The sequence below is a fragment of the Ciona robusta genome, chromosome 8 (assembly GCF_009617815.1).
Source record: "Ciona robusta chromosome 8, ASM961781v2".
NCBI classification, from domain to species: domain Eukaryota; kingdom Metazoa; phylum Chordata; class Ascidiacea; order Phlebobranchia; family Cionidae; genus Ciona; species Ciona robusta.
In genome coordinates, this window is record NC_143242.1 from 1,960,016 (window position 1) to 1,983,112 (window position 23,097).

The 23,097-nt window shown below is 35.3% G+C and overlaps 4 protein-coding genes and 1 long non-coding RNA gene across 6 annotated transcripts in view; 1 reads left to right on the top strand and 4 right to left on the bottom strand.

The window, feature by feature from the left end:
• LOC149732141 (uncharacterized) overlaps positions 1-5,260 on the bottom strand; it is a 52,259-nt gene extending 46,999 nt beyond the window's left edge. Inside the window, exons 1-10 of the mRNA XM_089882206.1 lie at positions 5,124-5,260; positions 4,885-4,971; positions 4,257-4,560; positions 3,993-4,096; positions 3,276-3,461; positions 2,730-2,927; positions 2,241-2,476; positions 1,215-1,382; positions 589-762; positions 46-250 (exon numbers count right to left, since the gene is read on the bottom strand). Of these exons, the coding sequence (XP_089738332.1) occupies positions 46-250; positions 589-762; positions 1,215-1,382; positions 2,241-2,476; positions 2,730-2,927; positions 3,276-3,461; positions 3,993-4,096; positions 4,257-4,560; positions 4,885-4,971; positions 5,124-5,202 (1,741 nt within the window). The 5' untranslated portion in view covers positions 5,203-5,260. The remainder of the gene's footprint in view (positions 1-45; positions 251-588; positions 763-1,214; positions 1,383-2,240; positions 2,477-2,729; positions 2,928-3,275; positions 3,462-3,992; positions 4,097-4,256; positions 4,561-4,884; positions 4,972-5,123) is intronic.
• Positions 188-3,370, top strand: LOC149732142 (uncharacterized). The gene is made up of 3 exons (XR_016385494.1): positions 188-606; positions 918-2,919; positions 3,241-3,370. It is a non-coding gene; the product is annotated as an uncharacterized LOC149732142 (long non-coding RNA).
• Positions 5,261-5,343: 83 nt separating the features above from the next.
• On the bottom strand, positions 5,344-6,907 carry LOC149732143 (uncharacterized). The gene is made up of 3 exons (XM_089882266.1): positions 6,822-6,907; positions 6,407-6,553; positions 5,344-5,944 (listed from the first exon to the last, which is right to left on the bottom strand). The coding sequence occupies exons 1-3, from the start codon at positions 6,884-6,886 to the stop codon at positions 5,683-5,685; spliced, it is 474 nt and encodes a 157-aa protein (XP_089738392.1). The 5' UTR covers positions 6,887-6,907; the 3' UTR covers positions 5,344-5,682.
• A 989-nt stretch (positions 6,908-7,896) lies between these two features.
• Positions 7,897-17,020, bottom strand: LOC149732144 (uncharacterized). 2 transcript variants are annotated; one of them, XM_089882227.1, is made up of 13 exons: positions 16,731-17,020; positions 15,871-16,095; positions 15,341-15,460; positions 14,884-15,018; positions 14,222-14,337; positions 13,698-13,819; positions 13,170-13,286; positions 12,870-13,092; positions 12,060-12,301; positions 11,112-11,329; positions 10,517-10,655; positions 8,974-9,674; positions 7,897-8,036 (listed from the first exon to the last, which is right to left on the bottom strand). In XM_089882227.1, exons 1-12 carry the CDS (start codon positions 16,851-16,853, stop codon positions 9,094-9,096), a joined length of 2,361 nt encoding a protein of 786 aa, XP_089738353.1. In that variant the 5' UTR covers positions 16,854-17,020; the 3' UTR covers positions 7,897-8,036; positions 8,974-9,093. The 2 variants fall into 2 exon arrangements, with proteins under 2 accessions (XP_089738353.1, XP_089738352.1); XM_089882226.1 differs by having other exon boundaries at positions 11,112-11,332.
• A 107-nt stretch (positions 17,021-17,127) lies between these two features.
• Positions 17,128-21,829, bottom strand: LOC149732145 (somatostatin receptor type 2-like). The gene is made up of 10 exons (XM_089882243.1): positions 21,616-21,829; positions 20,948-21,089; positions 20,376-20,528; positions 19,753-19,973; positions 19,544-19,631; positions 19,006-19,044; positions 18,599-18,759; positions 18,065-18,257; positions 17,557-17,703; positions 17,128-17,431 (listed from the first exon to the last, which is right to left on the bottom strand). The coding sequence occupies exons 1-10, from the start codon at positions 21,668-21,670 to the stop codon at positions 17,305-17,307; spliced, it is 1,326 nt and encodes a 441-aa protein (XP_089738369.1). The 5' UTR covers positions 21,671-21,829; the 3' UTR covers positions 17,128-17,304.
• Positions 21,830-23,097: the final 1,268 nt, after the last annotated feature.

The window sequence follows — 23,097 nt, forward strand, 5'->3', positions numbered from 1 at the left end:
TAAAAATTTATGATTCACTAATAAATTCATCGTGATGATACTGACCTGGCCAGAAAAGGTTATTGGCATATGTGTCCTTAGCATGACTGTCTGTGTCCCTTTTACCGTCTACATAGGTGTGAATAGTATTGCTCTCACGTACCAAACATATTCTGTACCACTGTTTTAAATTAAGAAGGCTGTATATATCTGAGTAGTAATTCTCGTGCCCTTTTAAGTTGATACCAGCTATTAGGAATTTGATGTAAACCTGGAATAAGTAAATTATGTGTTAGATTAACAACATTTTAATTGATTGAGACAGTCCAGTTTAATTATATTTTTTTTACCTTTGATAGTTGAATTTAAAGTTACAAATCAGATTGTTGTATACTACTGTGGGATAAGATGGGCCACTTTTAGCACATAAAATCCAAGTATCCTGATGTGTTTTAAACAATAAACAACTGTCTATGGGAGTCGTGAGAATACGGCTTTACAATTCTTTGAATGTTCTTAGTTTATTACCAAATGGGACGAGAAAGTGGAATGAACGTGTGTCACATCTTTCCCCACCCTACTGCATACCAAACGATACTTTCTACTTACTTTTGTGTTCGAATGCAGGTATGTCTGTAGATAGAGAAATTCGTATTGGTCTCTTAGGATCTCGGTGTGATGCGTCACGTCTGTTAGTTTAATATGAATACACATTGTCCATTCTTTTGATCTTTTAGTCCTGATACGATTTAACTTTACCGTTGATGGTCCGGGAAAACTGAGCTGGAAAAACATGTTTTGCAACATTTTAGGCATGCTAGGTTTAACCGAATGGTAATTCCCCTAAAAGTTACTTTATTTGGTACCGCACAATTTCGTGCGTGTTCCAAACACTTACCAACAATTGTTTCAATTCAATGGTAGCTTATGTGTCATAGGTTATCCGGATTGTCAGCAACAGAATACCTGTGGTATAGCCTAACAACTGTCGTTGATCCGCCACGAAGGAAATATAAAAAACATTCATTCGATTGTTTATTCATTTACTAATTGATGTGCCGTGGCAACCCCATTTTATTCACCCCGTGTATTTAAATTTAGAATTACGAATTGTTGTTTATTAGGAAGTATTTTCTTTATTGTCCTAATAGATAAACCTAATACGGACAATTCGTTAAAGCAATTCCGGTTAAGCGTTCTTAGACACAACCGATGACTGCGTAGTCAACACTCACAGTAAACTGGTTTATGCTGGTCGTGACAAGTTTAGCTTGCATGTTGACATCCTGGCCACATAACCAAGTATTAGCTTCCAACAACTGTGGAACGTTAACAAGATGCCGGGTCAATCGTTCGTCCTTTCTACCGAAACCACATTTCGGGGTAACAGCCATGCTGGTAAGCTGGAACAGATACACAAACCATGTTATACCAAAATTATCACAGATAGAACGCAAACGACACTGTTTGTACTTCTAGGTATATAATTATATATATTAAAAAACAAGCAAAACTAAATATAGTAGAGTGGGAAAAGATGGGACACCTTTAGCACATAGGAACCAAATATTGTGATTGTGATTTAAACAATTAACAACGGTCTATGAAAGTTGTGAGCACACATTTTTTTTAATTCTCTGATTGTTTTTTTTTAGTATCAAATTGGACGAAAAAAACTAAGGAAAAAGTGTTCTATCTTCCCCACACTACTATATGTGATATAACCGGCGCCGTGGCATAGTGGTTATCGCGCCTGTCTGTAACCCATAGGTAATGGGTACAAGGCTCGTCGCTGCTACCATTGTGGGCGTATGTGTCCTTGGGCAAGACACTTAACGGCAATTGCTCCAACCCAGTGGTCATTAATGGCTTATACAAATTACCAGTCATACATAAAAAAATTAAAAAAATTCCCCAAAAAATAATCACCCACAAAGTAACATACATGGTAACTTGTAAGCTGGCACGAGGTGTTAAACCCGTGTGATAACGACTGTCGTTTTCCGTCCACGCGAGGATAAAGTAAGTTACATTCATTCAACTGTGTTTGCTCCATAAAATAATTTATAATTTGTTTTTTCAAAACAGTGTTTTTTTTATATTAACATAGGACCGACCGATTTAAAATGTATATACTGTTTTATAAAATAAATAAATAATTAGTTCTGTACTGAAGCAATATTCCGCCGAGTTTTAAAGATTAGTAGAGGAGTAACTGTCAAATATTGAACGTTATTTTACTATATGTCGCAATTACTTACGGAGACGCTATTGTTGCCTTTTGTCAAGTAGATATCCACCCTATAATTATGAGTTGGGGCGAACGCTGGTCGGGGAGCAACGGCCGAATAACTCACGACAACTTCCACCATTAGTTGCTCGTCATTGTCGTCGGTCACGTGGTTGGTGACGTAAAACGATGGACGTTGACTCTTGGTGTGGGACAGTGATAAGCCAAATAGAGAATGTTTCAAACCGATCCCAAAAGACAAAGGTTCTAAAATAGAACACACTTTATAAACTTTGTAAATTGTCGTAAACACGGTTAGGAAATATAGAGTATGTGTTAGCGGTATTTGTCTTATATTACAGTAATATACATTGAAACATTACATAAAAAAACGTTAAATTGATCAGAAATTGTAAACACAAATGAATAAATGAAGAAATGAATACACGTACAAATAAACATGTTACCGTGAATCTAAGTAAACTAAATTGGAAAACAATAAAAATTGATAATTACGAACCAGAAGTACGGCATAGTATTGCCGACTTTGTAGCGCATGACACAGGCGTCCATTGAGAAGTATTAGTAAATAGAACAACACAAGTCAGTCCTGAGGTTGGTACGGGCGGTAGTGATTGGTGGGTGTATTGAAGTGGTTGCGTCACCGCCGAAGTCCAAACCGATGACGTTGTTTTTATACCAAGCCAAATGTGAGGAACTGCTTGACATATGGTTGTTGAATAAGGATAAACGATAACGAATATACATACGGCCTATTTAAAACTTATCTGTAGGCATTTTATTTGGAAAGTAGTTAAAGCTTTTAGTTTAAATTAAATGTATACCAGGGTAAGGGTACATGAGTTGTAAACTTTACACGGTGAAGTGGACAGATGGGTGGTTCCTAACTTGTTTCGTCCGCTACTCAAAACTGAATAGTGGATCGTGGTTCACGATTTCCTTTAAATTATAATCTCATTGTATAAGATGAACCTGTTGTTGAAAATGTATTTTCCACTGTTGACCCACAGTTTAAGAGCCTCTGGTATAAAACTAAAAACCAAACCTTTCGCCTGCTTCAAAAACTCCAACACGCCGGTGTTTTCCATGGAGTTCGCTGGAAGGAATAGTTCGGTATCTGAGTGTGAAGAACACGCGGATACGGCAGAGGACATTGATGATTCTGTTTGACTCGCTGATCCGGAGGACACGGAAATGAGACGAATGTGTGATGTTCCGAATCTGGTCCAATCTATAAAGCATTCTTAATTACAAAATGTAAACATATGATATATATATTAGGATGAGGGGAGGTCGGACACCTTTAGCACATAATATCTAAATATCGTGCTCGTGTTTTAAACAATTAACGGTCTATGGAAGTCGTGAGATTTCCGTTTAATACTTATTTGAATGTTCTTTGTTTACTAGTTAATGGGACGAAAATTAGAATAACAGTTGTCCCATCTTTCCCCACCCCACTGTATGTTAGTTCTTCCTTTTCATCTATATTTTCCGCTCATTTCTTTCGTGGTTTTAAGTTTTAAAATGTTCTGTAGCATTCAATATAGATTTTTTTGCTCGTCCAAAAAAACTACAATGCGAAATAAATGCACTCCAATTTAATAGTTGGTCATCCCTATTTGTGCTTTAATAATCGGCCACTAATACACTTGCTTGTCATTTTTGTTACTGCCTGCTTAAAAAAAACATACGCTACACAAATATTTTTGGTTAAAATACCCATTAAAAAAACTAGCTCTGAAAAAAAAACAGCATTTACCGTGTAGTTGTGTATCGATGTGGGAAGATGACAAAATAAATGAACTTGCGTTTTTATCTTCGTGCGTCAATACTTCACCCACTGATAGCTTGCCGTCTCCAATACTGAAAGAATGTCATTTAATTATTCTCGCGTTGCAAATCGATGGTTATAGCACCATTACGATAAAAGCACTCTAACCACGGCTGTGTCATGTCACTCATGTGTCAAGCCCAAAACAAAACTATATACCGTAAGCCGCAACTTTAAATGAAAATGTTTCACCTTTTAACGAACATGTTGTCATATTCGAATGAAACGGTATTTGGAAACCATTTATGCTCTCGAATGTAAAAACAGCACGAGCCGTTTTTAGGAACATTTGTGTCACCAGAATAGAACGTTTCAGAGTTTTGTAGGTTAAACCGTCCCAACAGCAAACGTGGTGGTGTGGTAGTTGACCCGCAAACATATTCCTCTGTTATATCTCCTGTCCACCAGTAGTCGGGCATGTATCGGAGAGCGAACATACCAATATATTCAGGGTGGCGCTCAAGATACGGGCAAGATGTTAGGTGGAAATCAGAGGCTGAAAATTATATTCACTTTGTTATAAACATGTGTTCTATACGTAAATATTCTAACACAACAACTAATATAATCTTGTACACTAATTGTATTTCAACAATATTAACATAAAAGGGTGGGGGAAGATGGGACACCTTTAGCTCATGATATCCAAAATTCCTGATAGATCATTAAACATTTAACAATGGTCTACGGAAGTTGTGAGGATACGGTTTTTTAATTTTTTAAATGTTCTTTGTTTACTACCAAACGGGAAGAGATAACAGAACGAAAATGTGTCCCATCTTCTCCCACCATACTATATTACTTTAGAATTCTAACTTACCAATAGCGTTGGTTGTTTCCATTATATCAGTTTCCTGAAATACCCATCGCTTGTTTCTAACCCCGAATGACGTAACTTGGTACACATCTAAAATCGGTCAGATTAAAAATAACGCGGATCAGCCATGGGTAATATCGAAAATCGGCATAAATGCTTTTACGCTTCAATGCGGTTTACAAACACATTGTTTCCATTAATTATACCTTCAAAGCAAAATACAAACGTAAATTTCGACTTACCCTCATTACGGCAAAGATCGTCAGAAATCGTGAAGTGCGTAAACGCTGCAATCACAACTAGCAAATATAAGATAATCATTTTTAAAGATGCAACATAACGGGTGCTATATAGCAGCTAATTTATGGATGAGTTTCAACAAAATGAAATTTTATAACAAAAAGATATTGCTTTTTTACAAGTACAATGAAATTATTTATTCATGAGTAAGGACAAAAGATGTATCGATGCTATTGTGCTTTATTGTGTTAAGCAACGTAAGTGATAATTTTGACTTTATTTTTGTATCCAACGGTTCAAATGTATGAAAACATGACTGTAATCTAACGTTTCTCTGGGGGAGTTGTGGGTGTATTAGAAATTACGTGTGTTGTGTAGATAATAATGACGTGTGACACATTGCAGTAATTCAGATTTTAGATGGCGTCTCTTTACTGTGTATACGTGATCGAAGCGCAGGGCAAAATGGCGATCGTGACGAACGTCTATAGAGAAGGATGCCGCTGGCGATAATTGCGAGAAGGAAACGCAGTTTACGTTAAGATAGACAACAAACTAAAGCTAGCGATCAATTCGCCCGACGGCCATGTCGTGTAATTTCTTTGCCTTTTTCGCCTTTTTCTTTTTTTTCTTGGTAGAAGGACTGACTTTTTCGCCCCCATTCTCTCGCCCTGCACAATCAAAAGTCCCAGGAAGATGGTTTGCTTTCTCTTGCCAAGGAAGCTGCTTCATTAGGTCGAGAGACACATATGGTATATTGTTCACTGTACAAGCCACAAAACGGCCAGGGTTTCCATATTCCTTTTGTAAGTCGTACAGAACCCTGGTAAAGCATAAAAACAAATGACTGCTGGCTTACAGGTTTTCTAAATATTGATTAACCCACAAGACTAAGTACATTAAAATACAGAAAATAATGCAACTATTGTTTCTAAAGCTTTCTAAAAATGGTATAAGTAAAAACAATTGAAAAACTTGGTGCTAAAAAATAACCACTGAAGGCCTGTAATGCCACCCAATTAAAACCTTTGTTGTTTCATAAATATAACATAACACCCATTGCTAATTACAACAGAAATATAGTACAGTGGGGTAAGATGGGACACCTTTAACACCTAATATCCTAAACGTGTTTCAAACAATTAAAATGGTCTATAGGAGTCATGAGGATACGGTTTTATAATTCCTTAAATGTTCTTTGTTTTTACGACCAAATGGGATCAGAAAAAAAGAATAAAATAGTGTCCCATATTTCCCGCCCACTGTACATGAACTCAATATCTACATTCTGTCATTTAGATTTGACATTCCAGTTCTTGTAATGATTTCTCTGGATCCAGCTTTGTGGCAAATAAGGAAAGTTCCAGGGTTGAAACTTGTAGAGGAGAGTTTTTGGAACAGAACATTTAACAGTTTGACTGCCAACTTCTCACTGTGAATTAATCAAGTTTTAATTAAAGGTATTGCATGTCAATAGTCTGAAGGTGCTGCTTATTTTAAATGAGTGGCAATAGTTTGGTTGAAAAGTAATTTTGGTCAGTTATTTTAAAAAAGTTGATCAGTATTTAAATCCACCAAAAGGGGTAAAATTTTAGTAATATTTTTTTTGTAACTTAAGTAATATTTTCCGGCCACCAGGAATAAAGTAAGTTACGTTTATTCATTGTATTAACATGAAATAATTGGACAAAAACACTAACTTGAACCCTGTGACATTGTATGCAGGTGCTAAGTCTTTGAGATCAGTCAGAACATCACAACACATAATCTTATCAGTAGATGGAGCAATGCGAGAACATCACAACACATAATCTTATCAGTAGATGGAGCAATGCGACCTGATGAAAATATTTGTGATGATAACACAGCTAGATATCATATTTACCAAATTAAAATTAACACTGTTTCCTTTAACATAAAAATAGAATATATAACAGCCTTACATCTTAATATTGAGGTTGGTTTGGGACGAAACATGAGATGTATCCACTCAGTTGAAACATCACTCAGTGTGAGTTGTTCATATCCAAGTTCAGGTTGATATTCTAACTTGCTACGAATCACAACATTACTCTCATATAAGGATTTCTGAAAATTGAAATATATGATGTAAAAATTACTACTAAATAATTGAATGGTATATGTAGGTATGCAGTAGAAGATGTAATTCATAAAAAAACAGATGATTTTATCCTGTGTTTATAACCTGTTTTTTGAGTGCTAAGATAACTGTGAACCATGTTTAAACCACCCATATTATAAATGATCACAACATGTTTAGCACCATACAGTGCTGGTAACAACAGATGTTAAGGTGTAACGGTCACGCCTTTTATCTAAAACATTATTTCTTTATATTTTATCAATAAGCGTGTTGTAACAACCGTTGTTTTACCGTTACTACCTATGTTTTCGCTTTTTAAACTCTTTCGTTCATTTTTTTTGTTATCGTGACCAAAAAGACGAAATAAATTTCATTCATTTATGTTATAACACAAGTGTTCTATTTCATATACCCTAAAGTTATGAATTTTGTAGTTTTTTTATATGACTACTGAATTACAGCAGTGACCATTTGCTATCTTTCCCAAGTACACACATGCTTACACACTGTTTGTACCATCAACATCAACCTTGACCTAGTATTCGTTAGTTATGCAACAAGCCATCCAATCATAGTGCTATGGTGCCAGACTGTATTTATATACAGCCCATACAAAAAGTAACACCACAGACAAAGATAAACCAAATACACATATAGTTAACTTACGTTCTGCCCAACAGACATCTTTCCATGTATTGTTCCACGAATTAGAACTCTGATGTCACCAAACAACCACAAACTGTAGAAACAAACTTGTCCGTCTGATCTTGTCTGAAGTTCTTCTTTATCAAGAAACTGAACTGGTGGCAATCTTAAAATATTTTTCAAAAAAAATGATTAAAAATAATTGAAAGATTAAAATAAGGCAAAAACTATGAAGCACTAAATGATTCAGATTTATCCTTGAATTTATAACACAATTTTTCTATTTTATATACCTCCTAGCTCCTACATACTTCTGGGGGGTAGGCCTACCATGTATTTAACAGAGTGGGTGATTGATTTTTCAACGGCAATTCAGAAAACCAATTAGTGGCCACCAGGTTTAAGCAAATATTTTTAGGTATTTTCCCAAAGAAACAAACATCCACAATGGCAAATAAATCTTTTTCCTTTGGTTACAATGTGAATGCTCCATCAACTGTGCAACGCCATAACTAAATTATCATAAATTGGGCATTTTTAACACGTATATATTAAGGCCTTGTAAGATGAGATAATATTTCATACTCTTTTAACATGACATTTTGTAGTAAACAAAGACTTACTTTGGTACACTTTAAATATTCTTTAAAGTGTATTCTTTAAAGAATATTTAAAGAATTATAAAATTTAGTTCTAAAAAAGCATTGTTAATTGTTTATAATACAATCAAAAATTACTTTAAACTTACTTACTTTACTTTTTATCCTCGCGTGGCCGGAAAACGACAGTCGTTATTACACGGGTTTAACACCTCGTGCCATATGTTACTTTGTGGGTGATTATTTTTTTGGGATTATTTCATTTTTTTATTTATGGCTGATAACTTGGCCACCCCATTAGTAACCACTGGGTTGGAACAATTGTCGTTAAGTGTCTTGCCCAAGGTCACATACGCCCACAATGGTAGCAGCGACAAGCCCTGAACCCATTACCTAATGGTTACAGGCAGGCGCGCTAACCACTACGCCACGGCGCCAGACGAATATGAGATGCAGGCGCTAACAATATCCCATCTTAGCCCACAGTATTATATTTTATTTCACCTTTGCTCTTGTGAATGTGCAGATGTCGGTACGTCGTGAACATATTTATCATCAATTGATTCCTTTCTTTCTTTCTGCATTCCAAGGATTTGTCCAAGAAGATCGACACTAGATTCCTTCTCAGGGGGTCTTCTTTTTTACTGGAGGTTTCGGTTTCAAGATCTTGGATGTGGGAGCTGTCTTCGTGGATGGAGTTTTGGGAGTGGATGAAACTAAAGATTCATTTTTCAGTGTATATTTTGTCATCTCAGATTGTTTCTTCTTCGTTTTACTTCTAGAAGTTATGGTAAACAGTTCATTATCTTCTGAGCTATTGCTGGCTTCTAAATTCTCACTATCACTGGAAGAGGTTTCTAGTGCGGACTGACTCATACTTTTCCTGCCAGATCTGGCAATAGTTGTTTTGGACTGTTTTGGCATCACAGAAGATTTTGACCTTCTAGTTTTTATTTTAGAAGTTGATTCTTTGGTGTCTACACATGTGCCGAGGATAGTAGAAGCTGCTGGCGATTCTTTGATGACTTTTTGAATTCCTGATCCGAATATTGGAGACTCTGACATCCCGTAAGTGAGGCCGAGTCCACTCCCAGCATGAGTTGTGGTTGAAAGAGGAGGATTATCTTCATCATCTGTGTCCATCACAAGACAATCATCCGAGTCTTCATCTTTGATCTGAGACGACTCTGTCACCATTGCTTCTTCTAAATACATAGAGAAAACATGATATTTGATTTTATTAAACATGAATGTAACTTACTTTACCCTCGCATAGCCGGAAAACGACAGTCGTTATCACACGGGTTTAACACCTCGTGCCAGCTTACGAGTTACCATGTATGTTACTTTGTGGGTGATTATTTTTTTTGGATTTTGTTCATGTATGGCTGATAATTTGGACAACCCATTAGTGACTACTGGGTTGGAGCAATTGCCGCCAAATGTCATACCCAAGGACACATACGCCCACAATGATAGCAGCGTCGAGCCTTAAACCCATTACCTCTGGGTTACAGGCAGGCGCGCTAACCACTATGCTACGGTGCCAGGCATGCCAAACACACGTTTATACTATCAGCTGGGTAAAAATATATTGATGAAACAACCCAACCTTGACATAAGATTTAAAAAAAAATAAATATGCCACATATATGACAGAAAGTTTATACTTAAAGTAAATAATAAAAATCCTTTAAAAATTTGGGTTAATTCTGACTAATGTAAAACCTAAGACAGTCCAGCAATATAAAAATAGAAACAAACACAAACATATTTATTAGACATAGAGATAATATGGAAAAAAATAGTTAGACGTTTACCTTGATAATAATTAAACATAAATAACTTGTTTGTCTGCTAGGTATAGCGACCACGCTTTTTTTCTTCCAATTAAATATGTTTTTACCTGTGTGTGTTTTAACAACTGTTGTTTTAAATATTTTTTTCAATCTTAGCTGCTGTAATTGAACAGACAAATACAGTAATTTTTATATTTAAAACAAGTATTTGGTTTATTAAGAACTACAAAAAGAAAATAAATTCTTACCAGAATCTGTATTTGTTGAATGTTTTTGAACCCAAGATGTCCTTGTTGGTTTACTGGATGTGACAACTGCTTTCTGTGATGAACTTGATTGGAATTGACTGAAGGTATTTTGCCACACATCCGTGTTAACTGGTGCTGACTATGGAGAAAATTTGTGCATAAGTTTTGGGAAGATTGTATTGTTTTAGTTGTCTACTAGATCTTTTTATCTAAATGAATATTAATGATTTAAATATACATTTGAATATTATTATGGTTCACTCCACACATAGTAATCGGCTAACAGCGTACATCCCACTGGGATGATCCCAGGCATATCATACAGTTGGACCTCACTTTTACAGCATAAAAAAAAAAAAAACAAGATACAAAAAATAATATACTGTGGTGGGGGAAGATGGGACACTTTTTCTATTTTCCCGTTCATTCCATTTTCTCGTCCAATTAGTAAGTAAACAAATAACATTCAAAGAATTATAAAACCGTATAGACTCCAATAGACCATTGTTAACACAATCAGGATATTTGGATATAATGTGCTATAGGTGTCCCATTTGTCCCTACTCTACTATACAATATTGGTCCCATAACTCACCAAAAAACTCAGTTTAGTTGGTTGCGACTTTTCGACTTTTGGTATTTCTTTGGTTTCCACTCCTTGCTTCCGGTTCCTTCTGGAATTTCTGGTCGGATTCTTTTTCTTCTTATCATTTGCTCCATCAAGCTGTGGGATGGGAAGATCAAAATAATCTTCATCATCGATTGTAAGTCCGCATCCATCACTGTCAACGTCGGAAAACTCTGGAGGAGATGCTGCTGGAAATAAAGATCTTAGTAAATAAATATTTTATATGTTGCAGAAGTAAATCAAATTTATCTATTTGGTAAGTTGTCAAGAATACATAGAGCAATGGAGGATACATACACACATGGTGGATTATGCTCAATTAGCCATATGTTTATGGGCACCAAACCTGGTGTGGCAGGGTAGGCAGGCATAACTGATTTTTGAACTGCATTAACCAGTAAACATTGGCACTAAATAACTGGACCAAAAAGGAATGCACGTCTAACTATTTCTGCTTCCGTTGTATTCTAAAAAAAATGGCACCTATGCACATGGTATGTTGGACATAAAAATACTGCAAACATATAAATTAAATGTTTAGTTACAATAGAACAGCCAGGTAGAGAGTTGGCATGGCGATTTTATATTTCTTAGTAAGATCTAGTTTAGGTTCTTATGCATATAGAGGGATGTCTTGACTTATTTCCTAATTTATTCTGTTTATGCATTTTACATTTACATGGTTTAGGCTTTATGTAGTTAAAAACACCAAACACTGATCATAAAATTCTAAGCAAAAAATTACTATATTTTAGTTGGCAACAAGTACAGACCTTATAATATTCCTCTTTATAATAATTTACCGCCTTACAAATATTTTTTTAGATTTTTTCATTTACCACCTCTACGTCAACCGCTGGTACATTTTAGATTATGTTCTTAAATTTACTTAGTTAAAGGAAAAAAAACAGTTACCTATATCATTCTTTGTAGCGTCAGCTTCTGGGTCCACATATTCAATCTTTACTATGCTTGCATGTGCAGCTGGTGATTTTATGGACTCTGTCTCATTTGCTAATGGAATAGAATCCGTTAAATCTTCCGTAGTGTCCGAACCACTCAAGTTTCCCAGCTTTGAACTTTCTAATGGTTTATTGCTGTTGTTGAAATTTTGATTATTTTCTTCGGCTTCATCTTCATTAGTCTCAGGTTGTGATCTAAAATGATTTATATTTATAGTAGTGGCATTTGCCACGGCTAGGGTTACAATGCTTGCGTTTTAAATGGATTCAAGGTTTAATGATTGAAGTTACCACCATTGTGTGTGTGTCCTTGAGAAAAGCACACAAAACAAAATACACTAAATTCTCAAAACAGATAAGTAACATTCATAAACTTGTTTATTCACTGTAATAAATTCTGTGAATCCGACTCATCTCATCTGGTGCTCATAAAGTTGGACGATTCTTGTGTAATAAAATACAGCAAGATCTGGGGTTACAAAATATGTAGCAGACAAATATTAAGTCCAACGAATTGTAATATATGAGCTATTTATTTCATCTAAATGGCATCGTTACTTTGTTATTAAAATAGATTTGAATTTTCTAGCCCTAAGTTCTCATTGTGGGTATTTAAAATTGCAATGATGTGTATGTTTGAAAACAAGTTAAAACAATGTTCAATTATTTACAACCAATTAAGTTTAATTTGTATAACAACCATTCCAGTGAGATACTTTTACATAGTTAGATTACTAAAATAAACAGGTAGGTTTGTTCTTACTTTATAGGAGAATGAATCTCTAGTTTTCTTTTATTTTTTTCTTTAGGTGTTTCCCCAAGATCTGGTGCTTTTTCAATAACAGGTGTTTCCCCAAGATCCGGTGTTTTTCCAAGAACAGGTTTTTCCCTACTAACTGGGATTTCCCCATTATCAGGTACTTCCCCGCCAACAAAAGGTTTCGTATTGACAAGTACTTCTTCAGCAGTTCGTGTTTGAGGATTTACTGAGAAATGAATAATAATAATTTAACCATGTATGCCATAGAACAAAATTATCAAAAGTATTAGGTATTACTCATACCTGCTCCTTTACTTTTCAGAAAATTCTTGATATTATGCTTGTAATATATGTGGTTTCTTTCACGAGCTGTTAAGCTTTTAGAAATGAAAGCTTTATCAATAAAAACAACTTTTCTTCCTGTGAACAATATAATGAAGTAAATATCAAAGTTAAATATAATAAAGCATACATAACGTGCATTAAAACTATGTGCTAGTTTTTTTTTACAAATATAGTTTTTACAAACTAAGGTTAGCAGTACCTGGTGTATCATTACAATTTATGGAAAAAACATGACATATTAGAATCTTAATTACGGCCAATTTATACCTTAAAATGTGTTCTCAACCAGTGTCAAAGTATGGTGCATTCACCACATTGATCAATAATTTTCAACTATGAGTGTAACTGCATTATAGCAATGCCACTACAGATTTTTATAAAATAAAAAAAAAAACGAAAAATGACACCTATGTTGGGTGGTAGAACTGTAGTGTAAATATTAGAAAAGCGAAGAAACAAGTTTGCTACATGTCCGGTTTCGATTACCTTGAATCATTTTAACTACCATTGGCATCTCCCATTCCTCATTGTAAGGACTGAAATTATTAGTAAGCACACGAAGTGAGCTGAGAGATAACACAACGTTGGCTTGCCATTTTAATGCTAACCTGTTGATGGAACAAGTTAAATGGCAATAATTTATTCTTGCATGACCGGCAACAGTTGCTATATTACATGTGTCCTAGTTTAAATATGACATTCCGGTTGGGTATTTGCATTAAACTGATAAATAGCCGGTTCAATGGGAACAGTGATACCGATATATATAGGCGTATGTGAAATTGAGCAAGACACCTAGTAGACATTCCTTTAACCCATTGGTCACTAAATGGGTTGTAGCCTGTGACCTTGGTGTCGGGGTAATAAAACACTTAAATCTCAGGTTTCATGGCATGCTACACTGTAGGTCACTAGGTCCTTACGTATTTAAATAGAAAGGTCTAGATTGGTTGTGAAAATATAAAACCTTACTTTTGAGCAGAGTTGGTTATGAAAATAGAAAACCTTACTTTTGAGCATTGGGGTCTTCACTTATCTTCCACACTTGATGATCTTTCTCATCATGATTCATGTGAGGGATGTTCACCGGACATTTGGGGAATTTTATGGTTGGTGCTGTGGAACCCTTAGAGGTATAAAAACTTGTTTAATAAATTGAGTGTCTTTATTTTCAGCTTATAGGGATAATTTGGGTAACATTGAGAAAAGTTGCAGTTAATGGAGATTGTAATGAAAGAAATAATTATACCGACAAACAACTTTTTGAACTGTTGGGATATTTTATTTGGCACTCCGGTTTTTCAGCAAAATAATTTTCATTCTGTTTTAAGTTGTATGTGGAAACAAACAGTCAGTAAACTACATTCACTGAATAATCAATGAATTTTTCTATATTGACATTTATAAATGAAAATGCATATTATCAACGCCACTCCAGATGTGTAAAAACTTCGAAAAACCCTCCTTAAAACCAAAGAGTATATGAGATAGATAGAAACAGAGTAACATACTTGCTAACCACTGATTTAAGGCTTGACCAAACAAAGCTTTATTAAAATAAAGGGCCAATACTGTATATGCTAAGTGGTCGTATGAGATTGAAACAACATAATAATCATACTTAACAAACTAAGCTTAGAATCAAAAATAAATATCAAAAGTCCGAACTTACAGTTGAAACAGCCAACTGTTCAAACTTAGGTTGTGGATCATTAACAAATGGAATAACAGATATCATGAAAGATGAATTGTGAACATAATGTTGAAGGTAAGTTTTCAATGAAAGCAAACTGAATGCAATCCGATGCTGCAAAAAATAAACTTTTATGAAAAATAGAAAATAGTGTGTTTTTTTATTTTTTCTAACTATACTGTTTGAATGTCACATGAAATTAAGCTCATACTACCATTAGCTTTAATTACAGAAGAAATAAAACAGTAACAATAATTGCCTTGAATAAATTTCTTTATATCAAGTGGCAGACACACAGAGGTTGTGTAGGGTCACTCAACAATAAAAAACTATTCCAAAAAAACATAAATATTGAAAGGTAAAAAATTATTATAAAAAGTAGTAACATAAAATGGTTTTGCCCCAATAATATTGGACGACCCACAAAACTTCTTACTTGTATAAAGTTGTTAACTTGCATGTTCACAAAATTATAAAAAGCAATTTGATGCATTGCATTCTGCATGGCATATTCACTGAATTCAACTTTTTCTTCCATGTATTTTTTGTGCAAAGCCTGTTGGGTAAAAATTTAAGGATTTGAAAACTAAACGCTTTGTTATTATTATATGTGTATATTAGTACATGTTGTATGTTTCAATTATGCTTTTGGATTATTTAAATACGAATAATAAAAACAGTTACAATCCATGTAACTTTGTATGTTTTTTCTTGTATGTTTTTTCTTTATGACTGGCAATTTGGAGGCTCAATGTGACCACTGGGCAAGCAGAACAAATTTAAAGTATTCTGCCCGGGAGTAGCAGCATCCAGTATTGGACCTGGTATCCTTTGGTTACAATGTAAACACTTTAACAACTAAGTCAAAATGCTATACAACTGTCAGGCATTTGATTACTATTTTTGTGTAAAGATAAATCAGTCTACAAATTGACAAAAAAACCTAAATCAGGATGTAAGCATTACATTTAAATCCTTGTGGATAATTCGCTGTTTTTTAGTAGGATTGGGGGGTAAAACTTTACTAAGGAACATCTCCATGTTTCGAATGCAGTGCGCATGTTGCGCAACAGTTAGTGATGAAGAACGTGGTTGGGGAAGAATGGAATTATTCCTTGGAGGAGCTTTCTTCTCCACTTGATCCTCAACAGTCATGACCTCCATGATGATGGACGCATAATCGCATCCAATCTGTAAAATTTTAAATAAGTAAAATTACAGTATTATATAAATGCCTTATTGGATAAAATGACCTCAGTTTCCCAAAATCCTTCATTTTTAGCGAGTTAATTTTATGTAAAACGTTGTGGATAATCAGTATACGGCCGTATTAAGTATTAATAAATAAATGTTCAAAAAACTCAACGTAAATAACTGCCAAAATAAAAATAATTTGTGCAAAAACTTCTTGAAAAAATGCTCTGCTGAAATATTGCTTTCGATATGGTATGCTTGCATTGTGTATAAAGCCCAAGGACACATACGCCCACAATAGTAGCAGCGTCGTGCCTTGAACCCACTACCTCTGCGTTACAGGCAGGCGCGCTAACCACTTAGCAATGGCGCCGGACGTTGGAGTAAACAGACAAAATTGGACAGAATGTTATTTCTAGAAATTTATTGTAAATGAATAGTTGGTGCTAGTGAAGAATCTCCCCCCCCCCACCTTATTTGCTAACCATTAACCCCTTGGTTAGGGGGTTAGGTGTTGATGGTTAGGGGGTTAGTGGTTATAGGGGTTAGTAGTTAGTGGTTAGGGGTTAGTGGTTGGCAAATAATGTGGGGGGGGAAGACTCTTCACTAGCACCGAATAGTTATCTAATTACCTGAGACAGAATGCCACAATTTCCAAAATTCACGTTTTCCTTTTCTTCCGGTGCTAGGTCAGAATCCCATTGAAAATTGGAAAGGGCCGTCTGGAATTCTGGATTCCATTCGAACGATTCCATTTTGATTTAATTATTCACAACAAACGCATGTACCTTTGTCGAATAACTTACCATCGGTATAACCACTACATTGTCTTAAAAACAGTTCTCTAGCTAAATGTTCAATCCCAATTTTATGTAAATTTTTAAAAATCCCAACGCACGGACCAAATTTTACTCTAGGGAAAGTACCCACGTCGTGTGATTGTATAGAAATCATTTACTTTACCATCGCGTTCTCATTAGATTAGACTTAGACATAACGAGACACCTGCACTAAAGACAGGAAAACAGAAACGAGCAAAATCAAATTTTATTCCGAGTTAAGCAATTTGAAATTTAAAAGGTCTTTATTTACACGCAAAAATACTAGTGATGAAAGTCTGTACAATTGTTAACGCAGCCAAACAAATCGGCAACAAAATCTCTACAGCAGGCTAAACAGTGTATCTAGTATATAGCCAGGCAACAATTAGACTTGGTCTTCCTGCCGTACAACATGGTTGGTTGGAACTACTGTATGCTTCGTTACATTTGATAAACTTATGTTGTCATCTTTGGTTTTCTGACCATTGAGAGATACACCAGAAGACTTTCGTCTGTAATCACAGTTTTATGCGAAATATAAATACTGTAGATCGTGATGACAAGTATAAAAAATGTACGTTATACATATATACAAACTTTTGGACACAAAATTTGGGTATAGGATTATAAAACTAACCTTGATTTTCGTCCAGATCCATGTGTGTACTCTGCTCCGCTCCTGCTGCCTAGACTTGGTCTAAACGAACGTGTTCTGGTGATCGCAGAGTGCCACCTTTTGCGAAAGTTTGTGCCAAGGAATGTGTACAGAAATGGATTCAACATGCTGGGGTAAAAATTAATCTCAATTATTACTGTACGCGTGTGTGATATAGTGAACGCCATTGTTAAATATATAGTAGGGTGGGGGAAGATGGGACACCTTTGACACATAATAACTAAATATCCTGATCGTGTTTTAAACAATAAACAACGGTCCATGGGAGCCGTGAGGATAAAGTTTTATAAAAAATCGTTAAATGTTTGTTTACTACCAAATTGGAAAAGAAAATAGATTGAAAAGGTGTCCCATCTTCCCCCACCCTACTATATAATGTCCCACAAAGTTCTTAATCGTGTTTCCAACTATTGAAAACGGACGAGTGAAACTGTTGTTGTTTTTTACTAAATGCTGGGATATATCATACCTTCCAGAATAAGCCAGCACTAAAGTAAAATGGTGGACTGCCATGCACACATTCTTGGTCAACTGGCTGTCATTGGCACGAGCCATATTGAACGCATGGTAAGGCAACCAACATATTATAAACACCGACACCAGTGCAGTGACCATGCGAGTGACTCGCTTGCGTGTTTGATTGGACTTTTGCGACTTCTTGCCTGAAATATATAAGAAGTCATTTTGTAAGATTAGATAAGATAAATGTATAGTAGGGTGGGCGAAGATGGGACACATTTGGCCGGTTTTATAATTATTTGAATGTTTTTTGTTTACTATCGAACAAGAGAGAAAATAGAATGATAAGGTGTCTCATCTTCCCCACCCACTATATGATGTTTCGTGCATGAGTAATAACTGTGAAGTTGTTTACGACTGTAATTAACGTTTTAAATTTATAGTATAATCGTGAAATTACTAACATATATAATAAATAAAAAATACTAACATATACAACAGTGAACATTGTTTTTATACAGCACAAATGATGTAACTTTCTTACCGATCGCCATTGGTTGTGAGATTCGTCTAATTATTTGAACGTAGCATAATATGATGATTATCAAGGGTAGAACAAAGGCAAGGAAAAAGTTGCAAACAAACCAAACAATTAGCTCTTTGTGGGATTTGTAACTGCACCATCCTTTTATATTGTTCATGTAACTGACAAAATATTAATTTTATGTATTAAATCGTACTCCACTTTGACAGAACGCTCGCGTCGCAAAAAATAAGTATAATTTATTCATGAACTGAGCTATATTTTCGGTCAGGACGATAAAGATAATATTAATTTGGCACAGTATAAAAAACTGTATGAAATTAAATAATACCAGCAATCAAACGGTGTCGCATTTTTCGTGATACGAAAATTGAGTTATTTATCTATAAAACAGCAAAATAAATTACCTGTCCAAATCAAACGGTACGATATCTTCGGCCGATTCCCTTTACGAAAATATATACTGGTTTAAAATACGTGGCTATACTAAATGTAAAGCTTCATCACCGTAATATGAACATTTATATATAATTATCATGTGCTGTCTGTGGATAGGAAAACGGGAGTGAATGGCGGCAAACAAAATTGCCATTGAGGATGCTGGTGGTATAGTTTGTTACTTAGTTTTACTATTACGTATTGTATAGGGTGGGATAAAAATGAGGCACATTTTCATTCTATTTTCTCATCTCATTTGGTTGTCAACAAAGAATATTTAAAGAATTATAAAACCGTATCCCCACGACTCCCATTGGCAGTTGTTAATTGTTTAAAACAGGATCGGGATATTTGGATATTATGTGCTAAAGGTGTCTCATCTGACCCCACACTACTATACATAGTAGGTTTTACATTTTTTAAGGAATTCAATCGCTTATAACTTACCATATTTTATTGCAAACAAACTGTGTGTAAAACTGTGTTTCAATATAATCAAAGACTTACGTTTGGCCCGCGGTGTCGTGATCATAATACTCATCATGCCCGCCACTCCCGGATTCTCCCGCGTAACTATAATCTGTCTCCATCGGTTCTGTAATGAAACAACGTTTATCCAACACACTTTTGTAAAAACAACTCAATAATGTTTTCTAAATAGCAGTCAACAAAGCACAATCTGTAGATAAGTCATCACAAAAATGAATGAAACTTACGTGAAAATTCAATATTACACTTGCAGTCCTGCACTTTTGCCTGAATCAGTATGAAAATAACGCTGAGGAATCCAATGAACCAGATGGTGGCGCTAATGAGACCAACCGCCATTGTGTTTCGGAACTTCGCTGCCTTGCTACTCATCGCATGGTTGATTGCCATGTAGCGATCCACCGACATCATGGTCAGGAAAAGTATGGATGTGTAGTAGTTGAGCATTCTGTAGAAAAAGTATTTTTGTATGTTAAAAAAAAACACCTTAAAAGTGTCGAATAATTAAAATTACGTCAGACAGACGAATATGGCGACAAACAGTTTTGTGCACTTTCCCATTATAGTTGTGAAGAAGGTTTTTATCGGCCGCAATATTTAAAATAAATCTGACATTTCTTGGTTAGGAACCGCCGGATAAGGTTAGGTTACATGGCTCATTATAACCAGTAGTGTATCAATTTCGATTTAGGTATTTAGTATTCACGCCCCTTTTCCTCTGTCTCGTGTGACTAACCTATAATTGTCCGTAACCGCAAAAACATCCTGTTTACGATTAAACGGGTTCAAATGAGAAAAAATACGACTGTCCTTAACATGTGGTATTACTAAATAAGAATGAATTACAAACCTTATGCTTTCTGTAATTTTACACCATGCTGTCCCGTATATCCACTCTCCGTTTAGCTTAGTTGCTGCTTCGAATGGAAGGATGAAAAGAAACATAAAGTCGGCGATGGCAAGTTGAACAACATAAACGTTTGTTACTGTCTTCTTGTATTCTCTAAACAAATAGTGTGGAAATTTTAAACACAAAACATTGGCACAAATATATTTTTAAAGTAGGTTATTTCCACAATAATGAAACCACATTGTACCAGATATCATTTTTACTTGTCTTAATTACCGATACAAGAATCTAGTAGTATATGAAGGTTTCCCATAATACGTTAGGTCAACTTATTGAGGTCAAAAAGAATAATAGTAAAATTACGAAAAGTGGAAGTGCTAGCGTCACGTCTAAGGATGACGTATCAAACCCAGTGACGTTATTTGTGGTGACTCATAAGCGGGTGTGAGGTGTGAAACAAAACACCCGTTTTATATATATACAATAAATGTTTCTGCCCGGCCCCGAGCGGTAATAAATGGGCGTTCTGCGGTAGCATATAATAGTTAATAGGAAAACAAGCGCGCACTTACTTAAGTATTAAGATGATGTAAATAACAAGAGCGTTTGCCATGAGTCCTATAACAGCAATGGCAAGATATAAGATAGGAATAAACACTGAAGCATCTGGTGGACAATCCAAAAGCATCTCTTCCGATGGTTCCGCAACTATTTCTGTAATATAGTATTGTGGGGTGAGATGGGATACCTTTAGCGCACAATATAAAAATATCCTCATCGTGTTTTAAACAATTTACATGATTATGGGAGGTGTAAGGTTACGATTTTATAATTCTTTGAAACTTCTGTGTTTTTTACCTAATTAAGGAAACAAGGAAATAAAATGAAAAGGTACCGCATCTTCCCCACCCTACTACATATAAAGTATTATCATTATATAGTTCTATACTACAGCCCCTGTATGTTTGTATTCTTTACATTACAGCTAACAGCTAGACACACATCCAGTATATGGTTGCGTTGGTAAGAACAAGCGTGGTCATGATGCAACATAAAGAGATCAAACATCACAGCCGAGTGCTTGTTACATGCCATATATTTATCTTAACGGATTCAATGAACTCCAATCGATCTGTGTGACTAAACAGTTTAAATCTTTATGAAAATACATCTTTTGAATATCGCAAATGTAAGAAGATCTCAAATAACAGATGCCGTATTAAACAAGTACAAAAATTACCTTTAGTTATGCTGTATCCACCAGTTACGCTCGTTTCTGGGCTTGTTGAATTCATGTTTTCCGGTGAAAGCAACAAACAGTATATACGTGCTGGAAGTTCTCTGACCCTTCCCGGCTTCACAGCAAAGTCGTTTCTCCTTTTGGTTTTTTAAACTTAGCGTAAAAATAACCTAGAAGAAAAAGCGGATTTTAAGATTAAAACACTGCGGGGAGTGAAATAAGAATTGGAACGTTTCTCTCGTAGGCTGTACACCAGAATGCTGGCTCAGCATGATGCATAGTCGACCTCAGATACCACGTAAACAACAGACCTCAAAATAAGTGCGGCTTGTCCACAAAAATAAATGAATATGTTTGTGCTTTATCCTCGCGTGGCCGGAAAACACAGTGATTATAACACGGACGCTTCGTTTCCTACCCCTCGTACCAGTTCTATTACATTTACACCGTGCAAACAAACTATATATGTACGACATTTAAACGAAGAAACCGCAGATATGCAAAACAAACCACAAAAAAGCAGAGCACAAATTTTTACTTTTTTATGCAGCACCACAAACCTAATTAATGTTTAGTAATATAATTATCTTACACATTAATTCATAGCTTTGAGTAATCAATTCAAGCTATTAACCACAAGTAGTCCATTTGTAGATCCAAACACTTTATTGTTATTTTTGTCATTAAGGCAAATTGTATGGTCATATACTATAATAAATTAATCCAACACTTCTATATGCATAGTTGGCGAAGACGCGATTTCTTACTTTTCTGTTTATACCATATACCATCTACCTATCGCAACTTCTATGCAACACTGTGGCCTTCCTTCAACTAAATGTGATGTAACGAGTAAATAGGTAGGAAATCCCAATGCACGTCATTTAAATTCAATCGACACAAACATTTCGCTGAACGAAGGTTCCGTTAATTCATGTTTGAACATAATATTGCACACTCAAAGGGGTTAGGTGCGTGCTAGAAACTTTGCAACTTCTGCATGACTTGATGCTGCGATCTAAGACTTTCGCATTTATTGAATTTTCTATCAACCTACGTATGCATGGACTCTGGGCTTCCGTTGTCGATTTACTTCATTGATTCTGCCCGCGGTTGAACGCCGTGAGCCTGGTGTGTGCATTGTCGTCTTATAATAAAATCGAACAAGGATTGCGTTTGTCTTATCGACTGTTTGCGGCTGATCTAACCGAGACTTAGACCATATTATAGTGTAATATACAAGTAAATATTGGATATAATTGACATGAATACGGTTTTCTTATTTTTAAACCCTGAGCACCCTTATGAAGAAAACCGCTTGGATATTGGCCAACCAAAGTGATAAAGCCGAATTACAAAGTTCGAGGTTTGAAAGAACGCAGTTTCCGCAAAATTCACAAAACAGACTTCCACCACAGCACTAGTACATAGTATAGGGTGGGGGAAATGGGACAATTTCAGAATATATTATCCAAATATCCC